This window comes from Microtus pennsylvanicus, chromosome 2 (genome assembly GCF_037038515.1).
Source record: "Microtus pennsylvanicus isolate mMicPen1 chromosome 2, mMicPen1.hap1, whole genome shotgun sequence".
Classification (NCBI taxonomy): domain Eukaryota; kingdom Metazoa; phylum Chordata; class Mammalia; order Rodentia; family Cricetidae; genus Microtus; species Microtus pennsylvanicus.
Genome location: NC_134580.1, coordinates 64591884 through 64606231, shown reverse-complemented (window position 1 = coordinate 64606231; position 14348 = coordinate 64591884). Strand labels below are relative to the sequence as shown.

Sequence of the window (14348 nt, the reverse complement as noted above, 5' to 3'; positions counted from 1 at the left end):
ATAGCACATGTAAATACACATATACATGCTGCTCATAACCCCTTGATCTGCAGAGAAAGAGAAGTGGCAGCACACTGTGAAAATGGGCAGTGGGCAGACATTTAAATCCTTTCCCACATGAAAAGAGTCCTGAAAAAGAGATCACAAAACAAAAAAAAAGCACTCAATACATAAGAAGTTGTAAATCTAGTATGAACTGTATCTATTACACAAGTGACTGGGAGAGACAAGCATGAATGGACCAATAACACACAGGCGGAGACAAAGCCCCAGAAAGCACATCATGGAATAGAGTCCACATATATCAAAAGACATCTATTATCAGCAATAATATAGCAGCAAGGCAAATTAAATAATAAGAATTTGCTATGCTTTAAGGAAAACACGTTTGAAGAAGCCTGTAATTACTATCAATATGGTAAATAGATTTTCAATGCTTTATAAATCAAATCAAATCAAAGCTATGAACACATTAATTATAAGGTCAGTGGGATCCTTGGACATTTGACTAGTCTGGGCCTCATTTTACTGAAGAAACTCTTACTGTGCCTACAAATGCAACAGTGATTCAAAGGACTGTGGTGAGTGCTGGCTCTGCCCTTGGGTCTGCAGTTCTCTGCACACCTCTCCCTCCAGTCTACAAGAGACGGTAAGACGGTGACAGCACCGCACACAGGCTGTGGAGATGGTGACGGTGACAACAACACACACACAGACTGTGGAGATGGTGACGGTGACAACAACACACACAGGCTGTGGAGATGGTGACGGTGACAACAACACACACACAGACTGTGGAGATGGTGACGGTGACAGCACCGCACACACAGGCTGTGGAGATGGTGACGGTGACAACAACACACACACAGGCTGTGGAGATGGTGACGGTGACAACACCCCACACACACAGGCTGTGGAGATGGTGACGGTGACAACACCGCACACACAGGCTGTGGAGATGGTGACGGTGACAGCACCCCACACACAGGCTGTGGAGATGGTGACGGTGACAACACCCCACACACACAGGCTGTGGAGATGGTGACGGTGACAACAACACACACACAGGCTGTGGAGATGGTGACGGTGACAACACCCCACACACACAGGCTGTGGAGATGGTGACGGTGACAACAACACACACACAGGCTGTGGAGATGGTGACGGTGACAACACCCCACACACACAGGCTGTGGAGATGGTGACGGTGACAACACCGCACACACAGGCTGTGGAGATGGTGACGGTGACAACACCGCACACACAGGCTGTGGAGATGGTGACGGTGACAACAACACACACACAGGCTGTGGAGATGGTGACGGTGACAACACCCCACACACACAGGCTGTGGAGATGGTGACGGTGACAACACCGCACACACAGGCTGTGGAGATGGTGACGGTGACAGCACCGCACACACAGGCTGTGGAGATGGTGACGGTGACAGCACCGCACACACAGGCTGTGGAGATGGTGACGGTGACAACACCACACAAACAGGCAGGCTGTGGTGGGCCAGGTGGGTCAGAGTGACAGTTCACTAACTTGGAGCTGTCTTTAGAACAGTCTTAAGTCACTAGATGCAGGTGAAGGGACTAAGTCACAGAGAAGCTGGAACATGTCCCCATGTTCACAGTGAGCACACAGCACAGGTACCATTTCAACCCAGGAATTCTAGTCCAGATTTCAGAAGTTTCATAACTATGGGTCAGACCTACAAGACAGGTACTTCCTGTCTCCAAAACCTACTTTTACTTTTTTGGACTCCAATTTTCTTTTGGAAAAGGGATTAACAACAGTTCTTCTAGCTGCTGAATTTTCTAATGACAATTAAATGCTAACACATACGGTGAAAAATTCAGAAGAGTGCATGGCACATTACAAGTAGTATATAAGCTGTTTTCACAGGTCTACCCAAGTCTGATAGTGGGCTTCCTACCGCCAAGTATCAACATTGTAAGCCTACCAGAATTCACCATGCAGACGGCCTTGATGTATCCTTTGTAATTCTAAAGAGAGGATGACCAAAGAAAACTGGACTTCTAATTATTTCCTTTACAAAGTAACAAATCTAACTCAAGCCTGAAGGAAAAAACACATATCACTTTAAATTCTAGACCCTTCCATGAAGAATTTCCTCTCCACTAGCCTCATTCCCCTAAACCAGACTAGTATCACAGTCTGGTAAAGACAGATTCTAAAATGTTATCTAATAAGACAAACTGCATGCTACCTGCATTTTAAGACACAAAATTTACCTAGCAATTATCATCTGTACAGTTGGGTACTGGGCATTTTGGCAAATTCCTTTTTTTATTTTTGTTTTATTTTTTGAGAAAGGGCTTCCTGTGTAACAACCCTGGTATTACTGGAACTTTATCTAGACCAGGCTGGCCTTGAACTCACAGAGATCCTCCTACCTCTGCCTCCCAAATGCTGGAATTAAAGGTGTGCACCACCACCACCCAGTGACATATTTCAACAAGAGGACAACTAAGTTATGGAGACTGAAAACTCCACAGAAATCACTGGTCCAAGAACTAGTGATCTTAACATGTAAATCTGAGTCTCATTTCCTGCCTTAACAAGTTTTGTACAACCCCAACTGTGTGCGTCTAGTGTGGTTTCTCAAAGGTCGAGAAGAACTACTAGACGGATCCGAGCGTGCAACACGCTCAGCTGTAACAGATTAACAGATTACTCTGCAAATTACTTCCATTTGGGCTGGAGACTCGGGGTTAACAGCAGTTGCTGCTCTTCCAGAGGACCTGGGTTCAGTTCCTGGCACACACTTGGGAGCTAACAACCATTGTAACTCCAGTTCCAAGAGAACCCTCCCTCCTCTGGCCTGCACAGGTACTCACATGGTATACCACACACATACATGTAGGAAAAGCACTCATATACATAAAACAAAATAAACAGATCTTTCTAATGATATTCATTTAATGTCTCCGAAGTTTAAAAGTATAAAAATAGATAGAATATGCATCTAGCAACTGAGGTGGGAAGAGAATAACACTAATTCTACTACAAAAACAAACCTAAATGTCTCCCCTTTGAAACTCCGTAAACTGAGCATGAGAAGAATAAAGACAGAGGTGATGGAAACCAAGGGGAGGGGAGGAGAAGGGAACAAGGAAGAGGCAAGGGCAATGGAGGAGAAGAGAATGAGAGTGAGAGGGAAAGAGGGAGAGGAGAGGGTACAAAAAGACGCGTGAAAAAAGAAAATGATTCTCACAGCAATTTGAAAATCGTATGCATGCATTATCAGCATCTCTATGTTATGGGAATGGAACATAACATAAAAATAAGTTCTTGCAAACTAAAATCTAACCTCTGAGACACAGTCAATTAGAAGAATAAGAAAATAAAGTACAATAAGTCATCTCTCTCACTTCCTTCCAACAAAGGCAGGTGATGGAGAGACAAATATCTACTGTGAGTGTGTGTATAAATGTGTGTGTGTGTATAAAATGATGCATTATCAATTCTATACAAGTATAAATTAAACACACTTCATCATCTAATGAGGAAAACAGGAATAATTATCAAGGAAGCTTTTCGCAAGGTGAAGAAATACAGTGTTCATGCTCCAAGAATTTACTGTACCCTGAGCATAATTACAAAAAGGATGTAAATTAAGCCCAGACTTCTACTATTATCACTTTGTTCTTTGAAGTATCAGAAACACAAGGATAAAAAGAAAAGCCCCAAAATTTCCGGGGTCCAGTAAGCCCCACAAATAGACACTGACAGACACTATATCATATTAGCAATACGAGACTCTAGGAGATAATGGAACAAAGTCTCACAATTTTGAGAAAAATAATTTTTTATTTAAAATTCTGCATAAGCTAACTACCAACCAAATAAAAGATAGTTTCAGATATGCAAGAACTCAGATAATGAACCTCTTATTTCATAAAGAAGACAGTTTAGTTAGAATAAAAAGCAAGGGGGAAACAGGAAATATGAAAGAAAATGGTGGCACTGACCCAGAAATCCAGTGGAAAGAAAGCCCAAGGTTGCAGCTGTACAGCAGACCTAAAAGGCAACGAGTCTACATTAGAACAGGAAATCAAGAAGCTCCCAGAAAGACTCCTCAAGAAAGTGTCCACACATTCTGAGAAACGGACACAGTGAGGAGCAAACAGGAAGACATTAGAAAGCCACAAAGATGGTCACCATGGGAAGACAAGCAGGAAAACCTCTAGAAATAGACATGTAACAAAAACACAGACCCATCAAATCTGGCAATGATCCCAAAGAGCTGATTAAGAAAAGGCAAATCCACCTGAAGCAGATGCTGAGCTCATTCTCCTTGGATGAGAAGGGGCTACACTGGCCTTTAGAAACAGAGACAGAACGTTAATACCCTATTTCCTCTCCTAAGCTATCTTCTACCCTCTCGTCTGATCCACTCATTCTTTAAATCTCCAATGTGTGAAGTATTTGCTGAGCATCCTATTTGCTAAGCACTGTTCAGAATCTAGAGATGAAACAATGACCAAAACAAGCCCCAAGTGTGCCCCGTGGAATAAATTCAATGACTGTTATTCTCGAGAGTCTGCTAAGCAACTGTTTTTCTCTGAACTGTTTCGGGCTGAACATTTCTTCCTTTCTGCTCTTTAAGAACACTTAACTCTTTCAAGTGCTGCTTTTATAATTTTGCATTACCATCTAGGATGTAAAGAATATAAAACATTTATTAGTATTATTTACACCTACAGTAGGCCTCTATCAAAAAATGTGTTCCAAATCATTCCATTCAAATGACATATAAAGTTGTCAAACTTGTAAAGTACTATAAAACATTATTAGGAACTATACAGATGAGGAAGCCGAAGTCCTTTTCAGTTAAGATATCTGCCCCAGATCATCAGTCTAGTTCATAGAAAAATTAAAACTTAAATTCATCATGTTAAAGGTCTAGGTTCATTGTGTGTGTGTATACGTGTGTACATGTATATATGTATTTGTGTATAATATATGCATCTATTATATACATGTATGTTATATATGACCTATACATATTATTTTATATACATACACACATACATATAAAATAAACCCGGATCTTCAACGTGATTCATCAACTCAATATATATTAGGTTGGATGGAAGCAAGTATCCAAAACAAAAATGAGCCTAAAGCTAAGAGAATAACCTTGGGCAACTTCTTAAAATGTTTCCAAGTACAGGATAAACCTCTAAAATATAGACTTTCTTCCACACGTCATTGCACAGCTTCATTAATTACATATGGATCATTTTGAAAACCTCTAATCCAAACTGTAGTTCATCTTTTAAGAGCTTTAATTTCACAGCAATATAAAATGTTAAGATGCATAAATGTTTAGAGATGTTAGGTGGCACTTAATATAACTGGTCATTTTTAAATTCCTTCAAAAGAGACTTTCTAATATTAATCCCATAAATATGCTACATTACTCCTTTTAAATGAAAACTTAATAATGTTTACATTAACTTTCACTTACAACGACAGAACATAGTTGTTTATGAGCTGAAGGAGGTTGAGATTAAATCTATCAAGGTGGACATTTTTTAAAATAGGCAAAAAGTTAAACTCAAAAACACTACATAACTTTCATAAGTCAGAGAAAAACACCCTGGTGTTTCACATATACCAAAGTTATGAGCATGCCATTTTTGGGGCAGACCTTCTTTGATATATAGCCATAGCTATCCAATAATTGGCATTATTATACCAAAATATAATACCCATGCAAATTACAATTTATCATTATAACACCAAATAGATGGGTAATTATTTTATATTCACAGGAGGAACAGCCAATTGATCTTGTCAATCCAACAAACATTTATTAAAGCCTTGCTGATGTGAGTGCCTCTTCTAGGGACTGAATATTTCGTAGAAGAAAGTATTAATTCCTCGGGAAGGGAGCCATAACTACTCTTCCCCCACACATGAAAACATACTAATTAAATGTCATTTCCAAGTATATGACGAAACAGCTGAGCTAACTGAAGGGTCACCCAACTTGAAAGATAGTATGAAAATACTGAGGAAGCACGTGTAATACCAAAATTCTGTGATATGTTTATTGATCCAACCTCAAAATTCTGGAATTTATGCCATATGTACAGACACACCCCCAATAGTTACAAACTAAAGGATTCAAAAAACACTGACCAGTGACTAATCAGAGAAAATGCACTGCCCACTGGGATACAGAAGTGTCCCTTTCATCCAAGTTCTAGTTATCACTACCATTAACTCCCACGGTCACCATCACTACCATCTGATGACTCTAGTCTGCCTTGTGCAGGTGTCAACACTTAGACTGATAATTCACACCCTTCACAACCCACCCCAGTTGTAAGCACAGGGATACACCTCATCAACACCAAGATTAAGTCTATATTTTGATCTTCTCTTGTATATTCCCCAAAGAAAGAGGGCAAGTCAAGTTTTGAAGATTCTTGTTAATATCTGTGCTCAAATCAGATAACTCATAAGTTTTTTAAAAAAGATATTTGAAGCAAACTGTCAAACATGTTCTACAAATTGCTCAAAATAGCCAAGAAGAACAACCAAGGCAGAGTGGCACAAAGAAATGTGAGTAAGATACCCTCAGCTTGCCTGCTGAGCAAAACAGGCACAAGACCAATTAGAACTATAACAGCAGCCATCACTCACTGTCTCCTTCAAGAACAGCTATGCTAACACACAGTTCTCAAGCTGTAGGGTGCAACCCCTTTGCGGGTCATATCAGATATGCTGCATATCAGGTATTTGTTTACATTACAATTTATAGCAGCAGCAAAATGACAGTTATGAAGTAGCAACAACGGCAATAACTTTATGGTTGGAGGTCACCACAACATGAAAAACTGAATTCAAGGGGCACAGCATTAGGAAGGCTGAGAACTACTCTGCTAGAAGATTTAATCCAATTAATCAATGGATTACTAAATAGATACAAACTGCTTAGGGAATAAAGGTTAATTTCAAATAAAATATAATGTTTTGTTGTTGTCTGGTTAATTGGCTGCTGACAGTCCTGCTATGCAGCTCAGAACTCTCCTGCCTCCGCCTCCTGCACACTGTAGAACTACAAGAATAGGAAAAGAGGGATACAGTTTTAAGCCAGGAATTTATGGGTGAAAGTTATGCAAATTCACCAAGACCAGGAAATTGAGAAAACATGGTAACAGAAGGTACCAAACAGCTAAAGATGAGTTCATACTTGCCAGGCAGTGGTGGTACACATCTGTAATTCCAGCACTCGGGAAGCAGAGTCAGGAAGATCTCTGTGAATCCGAGGCCAGTCTGGTCTACAGAGTGAGGTCCAGGATACCAGTGCTGTTACCAGGACAAGGCTGTGTGTGACCAGGACGAGGTTGTATCTGTGACCAGGACGAGGCTGTGTGTGACCAGGATGAGGCTGTCTGTGACCAGGACAAGGCTGTGTGTGACCAGGACGAGGCTGTGTGTGTGACCAGGACAAGGCTGTGTGTGACCAGGACGAGGCTGTGTGTGTGACCAGGACGAGGCTGTGTGTGACCAGGACAAGGCTGTGTCTGTGACCAGGACGAGGCTGTGTGTGACCAGGACGAGGCTGTGTGTGACCAGGACGAGGCTGTGTGTGACCAGGACGAGGCTGTGTGTGACCAGGACGAGGTTGTGTCTGTGACCAGGATGAGGCTGTGTGTGACCAGGATGAGGCTGTCTGTGACCAGGACAAGGCTGTGTGTGACCAGGACGAGGCTGTGTCTGTGACCAGGACAAGGCTGTGTGTGACCAGGACGAGGCTGTGTCTGTGACCAGGACAAGGCTGTGTGTGACCAGGACGAGGCTGTGTCTGTGACCAGGACGAGGCTGTGTGTGACCAGGATGAGGCTGTGTCTGTGACCAGGACGAGGCTGTGTCTGTGACCAGGATGAGGCTGTGTCTGTGACCAGGACGAGGCTGTGTGTGACCAGGACGAGGCTGTGTCTGTGACCAGGACGAGGCTGTGTCTGTGACCACAACGAGACTGTGTCTGTGACCACAACGAGACTGTGTCTGTGACCAGGACGAGGCTGCGTGTGACCAGGACGAGGCTGTGTCTGTGACCAGGACGAGGCTATGTCTGTGTGTGACCAGGACGAGGCTGTGTGTCTGTGACCAGGACACCAGGACAATCAGGTACACTAGTGTAGTAGCAGTTTTCTATTGTTGTTGTTGGTGGTGGTGGTGGTGGTTTTTCTTTTTGTTTTTTTTTATAATCTTTTGACTCTTTGGGGGCCCACTACCCAGCTACCAAATAAATACACTCATGGAGGCTTATTATTGCTTATAAATGCCCAGCCTTAGCTTGGCTTATTTCTAGCCAGTTTTCTTAAATTATCCTGTCTACCTTTTGCTTAGGCTTTTATCTTTATCCCATATAGCTTTCTTTACTTCTTACTCCACAGCTTGCTGAGTAGCTGGGTGGCTGGCCCCTGGAGTTCACATCCTTCTTTCAAGGGTGTGGGAAGTCCTTCTTCATATGTGTTGCTTTTATTGGTTAATAAAGAAGCTGCTTTCGGCCAATGGCTTAACAGAGTAAAGCCAGGCTGAAAGAGATTATAGAGAGAGTACACAGAATCAAGGAGAAGCCATGTAGCCACCGCCAGAGACAGACACCTCTGCTGGAGACCACTGAAACTTTGCTAGTAGGCAACAACATCGTGGTGATGCACAGATTAATGGAGATGGGTTAGTTTATGATATAAGAGGTAGCTAGAAATATGCTTAAGCTCTTGGCCAAACAGTATTGAAAATAATATGGTTTTGTGTGATTATTTTGTGTCTGGGCAGCTGGGAACAAAAGAACAGCCTCCTCCAAAAGACTGGCATGTGAGCATGTGCCAGCTAAATCCACATAAAATGTGAAAGAGCTCAGAAACAATTCTAGACACAAAAGAACAGAGCTAAGCACGGCTTCTTGGTAGCTGGCAATGAGTTTAAGAGAAGTCTTCCTGACTCTGCATTGACAACAAAAACAACATGGCTCCTTTAAGAAGGCTTCCTAGTTTGAGCTAGTTACATGAACAGCTCTGGATATTTCAGGAGACTGAACACTTAAATGGGGTTTGTGAACAGAATGCTACAAACTACTTAATGGTGTGACATAGACCCACTGCATACTTGAAACTGGGGCACTGTGCATGGCTGCAGAGGTGGTGAACATGCCTCTGCCATGTTGAACCAGGCAGGGACAAAAGGCAAAAAAATAAACAAACAAACAAAAAAAACACCTTAGTCCTAGCCACACCACCTTAGCATTAAAAAAAAAATGGCGCTCCTGGTCAGAAAATAATTACAGATACATTACACATGGATTCAGAAATAAAATGGAAGACTTCTAAATGGTCACAGTGTTGGATAAATGTACATAGGCTTGAAAGAGAGAGGAAAAAGAGTACAGACAGTTATAATTAAAAGATTACAGTCATATGTTCAAGGAATAAAGATAACAGCACAAATATTAAACTTGTAAAAAAAAAGTAATAGAGTAAGAAAAATAAGCCACGTAAAGATGGAATATACACAGAGAGTCTGAATTAGGTTTATTATTGTTTTCTTTGAATTTTTTGACTATGAATGAGCTAAGTAGAGAGAAACATTTCATTGGCTGGGATGCTAAACTAAACCAACATATATATTTTAAAAGTATCTTGACTTCAAAATTTGGGTCTAAGGATTTGTTGCTTTGGAAAAGATGTTCTTTTGTTTCCACAGAGGATGAGAACCTGTGAATTCCTACCATATTAATGCAGTTTAATGGAACAAGATCCCCCGCAAAAGGTCACCATGAACAACCCCAAAATTACTTTGCCCAACAAAAAGAAGGAAGCAGTTTGGAGAGAACGATGCCCAAATTCCCAAATATTGTTTATAATGTTTGTTTACATTTAAAGTTGAGATATGCTATAGAGATGGATACTTTGCATTGGTATGGATCTTGGTTTATGGATACAAATTTAGATTCAATTTTGCTATATATATTTATGCTCTTGATTAAGGTATTGTGTTTGTGCAGCCCATTTAAAAAATGTAATGTATAATTAAGAAATATAGGTTAATAGAAAATCATCAATAATAGTCAAGCTTATAGCCATGTTAGGTTTTCTAGATATACAGAGATATATTTCAGTTAGATAGGTTTTCTTCAAACCTTTCAAAGACCTTTCAGAATATATCATTTAAAATATTTTCAAAACCAAGGTTTTTCATGAAAGCAAGACTCATCTGCTCCTGGCAGTACCAATGAACTTCAAGAGAATGATAGGCACCGAAGAGACTCCTTACGAAGTTTGTTGGACTGCTTGATGGTATGCTGTATGAACTGGACATACAGGACAAAAAAATGACTGCTGAACTTGCCTAAAATAGGTAAGATAGTCCTTCCTGCTTCACGGAAGAGTCTGTCAAACATTCTGCAGGACACAGAAGACTGTGACTGACAAACTGCCAATAAAGGCAAAACAGTCTTTCAAATTTCCTGCTTCATGGAAAAGACTGCCAGATACTATGGTCCTGTAGGCTGAAGATAGATGCCCCAATGGTACAGAATAACTTTGGGTGGCTGTCCAGACAGTGAGATATCTCAATTCTAGAGTTTTAGAAGTTGTTTACAATATACTTCTTGTTTACTTAGGTGATATTATATCCTTCTGGAGTCTTTGATGGAGTTGAAGAATAGATAGTTATAAATATAGTTTTCCTCAGTTATGATAGAAGATAAAGCAGATATAAATATTTAACTGTAATTCTTGCTTGATACCTGTTATATGTAATTTTACTACGTCAAAGTTAAAACCTTCCTTTTTATTTAAACAGAGAAGGGGAGGTGATGGGGAGGTGATACATGGTATCAACATGTTTTATTGCCACTGGTTAATAAAGAAGCTGCTTTCGGCAATTGGCTTAACAGAGTAAAGCCAGACTAAAAGATATATATATATGAGAGAGAGAGAGAGAGAGAGAGAGAGAGAGAGAGAGAGAGAGAGAGAGAGAGAGAGAGAGAGGGCAGAGTCAGGGAGAAGCCATGTAATTGCCACCGGAGACAGATGCCTCAGCTGGGGACCAATAAAACTTTGCTGGTAAGCCATGACCTCGTGGTGATACACAGATTAATGGGTTAGTTTAGGGTATAAGAGCAAGCTAGAAATATGGTTTCTGTGTGATTACTTCAGATTGAAGCAGCCGGGAAAGAACAAACAGTATCCAGCAACACCCCTCTTCCCAGATTTCTCTTCCTATTTTATTCTCTCACTGCCAGCCCTGCCTATCCTTTGTCCTGCCTCTATATTGTCCATTCGGGTCTTTATTAGACCAATCAGGAGTTTTAGAAAGGCAAAATAACACAGCTTCACGGAGTTAAACAAAATGCAACATAAAAGAATGCATCTTTGCGTCATTAAACAAATGTTCCATGGCATAAACGAATTTAACACATCCTAAAATAATATTCTACAACACAGAAGCACCATCTTCTTTCTGAGCAAGAATGAGGAAAGAAAACCAAAGAAACAAGCTGAGCAAGGGTTGCTTTCTCAAAAGATACCTATAAATTAAAAAATAAAGTCCAGAAGACAAAGACAAAGAACAAATTCTGAATGGGGAGGAACAATATTAGAAATCCAAACTTACCAAGAATCCACTTAGCCCTACTTGGTGGCACTGTGTAAAAGGCACCTTCTGACTGGTTTAATAAAGAGCCGAATGAAGGATGAAGATTAACAGAAACAGGTTAATTACGTTAAAGAGCTCGTGGGGAACAAGTCCAAGCTAAAGGCGGAGCTCTCATAATTAGTGATAAGGTTCTGTGTCATTATTTGTGGGCCAACGAGAAAGACCAACTATACTCTATACCCTAGATGTGAAAGCAGGCTAAAACCCACATCCGTATTATCTCTGCTCAGATTGAATTAATGTGGTCCAGAATTGCTACCTGGCAGAATCAAGCAAAAAGTCTTTGGTGGAAGAAGACATCAATATTCAGAGATCCAAATCATCTCTACTATTTTTATTTCTATTTTTGTTGCTGTTGCTATCACAGGGATTAAGTCTATGGCTTCATGCGTGCTGATGAAGCACCTACCAATAAGCTACATCCCTCAGCTCCATTGCTTTTAAGACAGAATCTTACTACATAGTCCTGGGTGGCCCACAATTCAATATGTAGACCATGCTAGCTTTGAACTTACAGAGTTCAAGATTAATAGAGCCTGCCTCTGCCTCCTGAATGATGGAATTGGAGACACTATTTCACAGATAACCAGACACAGACCAAAACAATAAAAATCAAGAAAAAAATAAATGATCACAGAATCAGACTCACAACAGGTTGAGACAGGGAAAGAAAGAAAGGAAGGAGAAAGTAAATGAGGAACGGAGAGGGAGAGAAGGAGGGAGGGAGGGAGGGAGGGAGGGAGGGAGGGAGGGAGGGAGGGAGGGAGGGAGGAGAAAAACCTAAACTAAATGTGCACACTGAGAACTCCAGAGGAGAGGGTAAGGGTACCCAAGCACTGTGTAGGTAACAGAAGCTAAAAGGCTCCCAACACTGATGGCAAATATCAAGTTGCAGAAACAAGATGCCCTGGGCAAACAGCTGGTAGGGAAACACCTAGTTAGCATACTGAGGCCTCAGCAACAGCACTAAAGTCAGAAAGGAAACCAAAAGAAATGTAAGAACTCTACAATGGCTAATACTAATCAACCAATCAATAAAGTCACTATACTAGGTACATAAAAACAAGGAATATATTTCAAAAAAATTAGATAGATAGATGATAGATAGATAGATAGATAGATAGATAGATAGATAGATAGATAGATAATTGATAGATAGATGATAGATGGATGGATAGATAGATAGATAGATAGATAGATAGATAGATAGATAGATAGACAGACAGACAGACAGACATGAGATTCATCAAAACAAGACATAAATACCTGCAAAAGGTGTTTAAAGCCTATTCTAGGTACATCAAAGTAAAGCTTCTGAAATCCAAAGGTTAAATCCTAAAAATAGTAACAGATCATCTTCAAAGAAGCAACAGCAAAACTTAGTAGAAGAGACGAAGAAGCTAGACAGTCAGGCGATAGCATTTTCCATGCTAAAGAAACTGTCAAGCAAGATTTACAAAGAGAGGGTGGGCTCTGGGTGCAGCTCAGGGGTGGAGAACTGACGCAGCACGCGGGGGTCACTTACATTCCGTCACCAGTACCACAGAAAAGAATAAATGCAACTCAGATTTGAAAATATATTTCAAAAAACACTAAGACTTTATCACCACCTTACACATTTAAAAAAAATGCTGTTCTGCATGCAACTGGGAAATGTGGAGAGAAATAAAAAGCAATTAAAGCAAAACTTCATGGCCAATTATAAGCACTGCCAACGTAAATAAAACACCAAGTGTTTATGTATATTCATATATATGTATGTACTAGAATTACATAGTAACAAAAAACAACACAGCACATAAACCCTAAGTGGCCACGTTCTCAGGAAAGCACTGTTTTATGACTATGAAAACAACTAGAGTCAATCTGATGGAGGGGGGGAGGCTAGGTTCAATTCCCAACACCTCAAAAAAGAAATGAAACATGTATTTATAGTCCTTTCAATAATAAATATGGAAACGGCCTTGTACTAGAAAGCAAGTCTTCTAAAGCTCTTGAGAACTTACACACTGCCAAACGCAGTGACAGGCAAACACGGTACCCACAGGCCCGAGGGATCTCTTATGCCGCTCCAGGTTTGTTTCTTTTTTTTTTTTTTAATTTATTTATTTATTAAAGATTTCTGTCTCTTCCCCGCCACCGCCTCCCATTTCCCTCCCCCTCCCCCAATTAAGTCTCCCCCCAGCCCGAAAAGCAATCAGGGTTCCCTGGCCTGTGGGAAGTCCAAGGAACCCCCACCTCCATCCAGGTCTAGTAAGTTGAGCATCCAAACTGCCTAGGCTCCCACAAAGCCAGTGCGTGCAGTAGGATCAGAAACCCATTGCCATTGTTCTTGAGTTCTCAGTAGTCCTCATTGTCCGCTATGTTCAGAGAGTCCGGTTTTATCCCAGGCTTTTCCAGACCCAGGCCAGCTGGCCTTGGTGAGTTCCCAATAGAACATCCCCATTGTCTCAATGTGTGGGTGCACCCCTCGCGGTCCTGAGTTCCTTGCTCGTGCTCTCTCTCTTTCTGCTCCTGATTTGGACCTTGAGATTTCAGTCCTGTGCTCCAATTTGGGTCTCTGTCTCTGTCTCCTTTCATCGCTTGCTGAAGGTTAATATTCAGGAGGATGCCTATATGTTTTTCTTTGGGTTCTC

General features: G+C 40.9%; 1 protein-coding gene across 2 annotated transcripts in view; it reads right to left on the bottom strand.

Moving 5' to 3' along the window:
* Nucleotides 1-14348, bottom strand: part of Stk3 (serine/threonine kinase 3) — a 212174-nt gene that overhangs the window by 169418 nt on the left and 28408 nt on the right. The window contains exon 3 of one of the 2 annotated variants that reach the window (XM_075961213.1): nucleotides 4002-4050. The exons of the other annotated variant lie outside the window; for it this stretch is intronic. Coding sequence (XP_075817328.1) covers nucleotides 4002-4050 — 49 coding nt within the window. The remainder of the gene's footprint in view (nucleotides 1-4001; nucleotides 4051-14348) is intronic. 2 annotated transcript variants of the gene reach the window in all.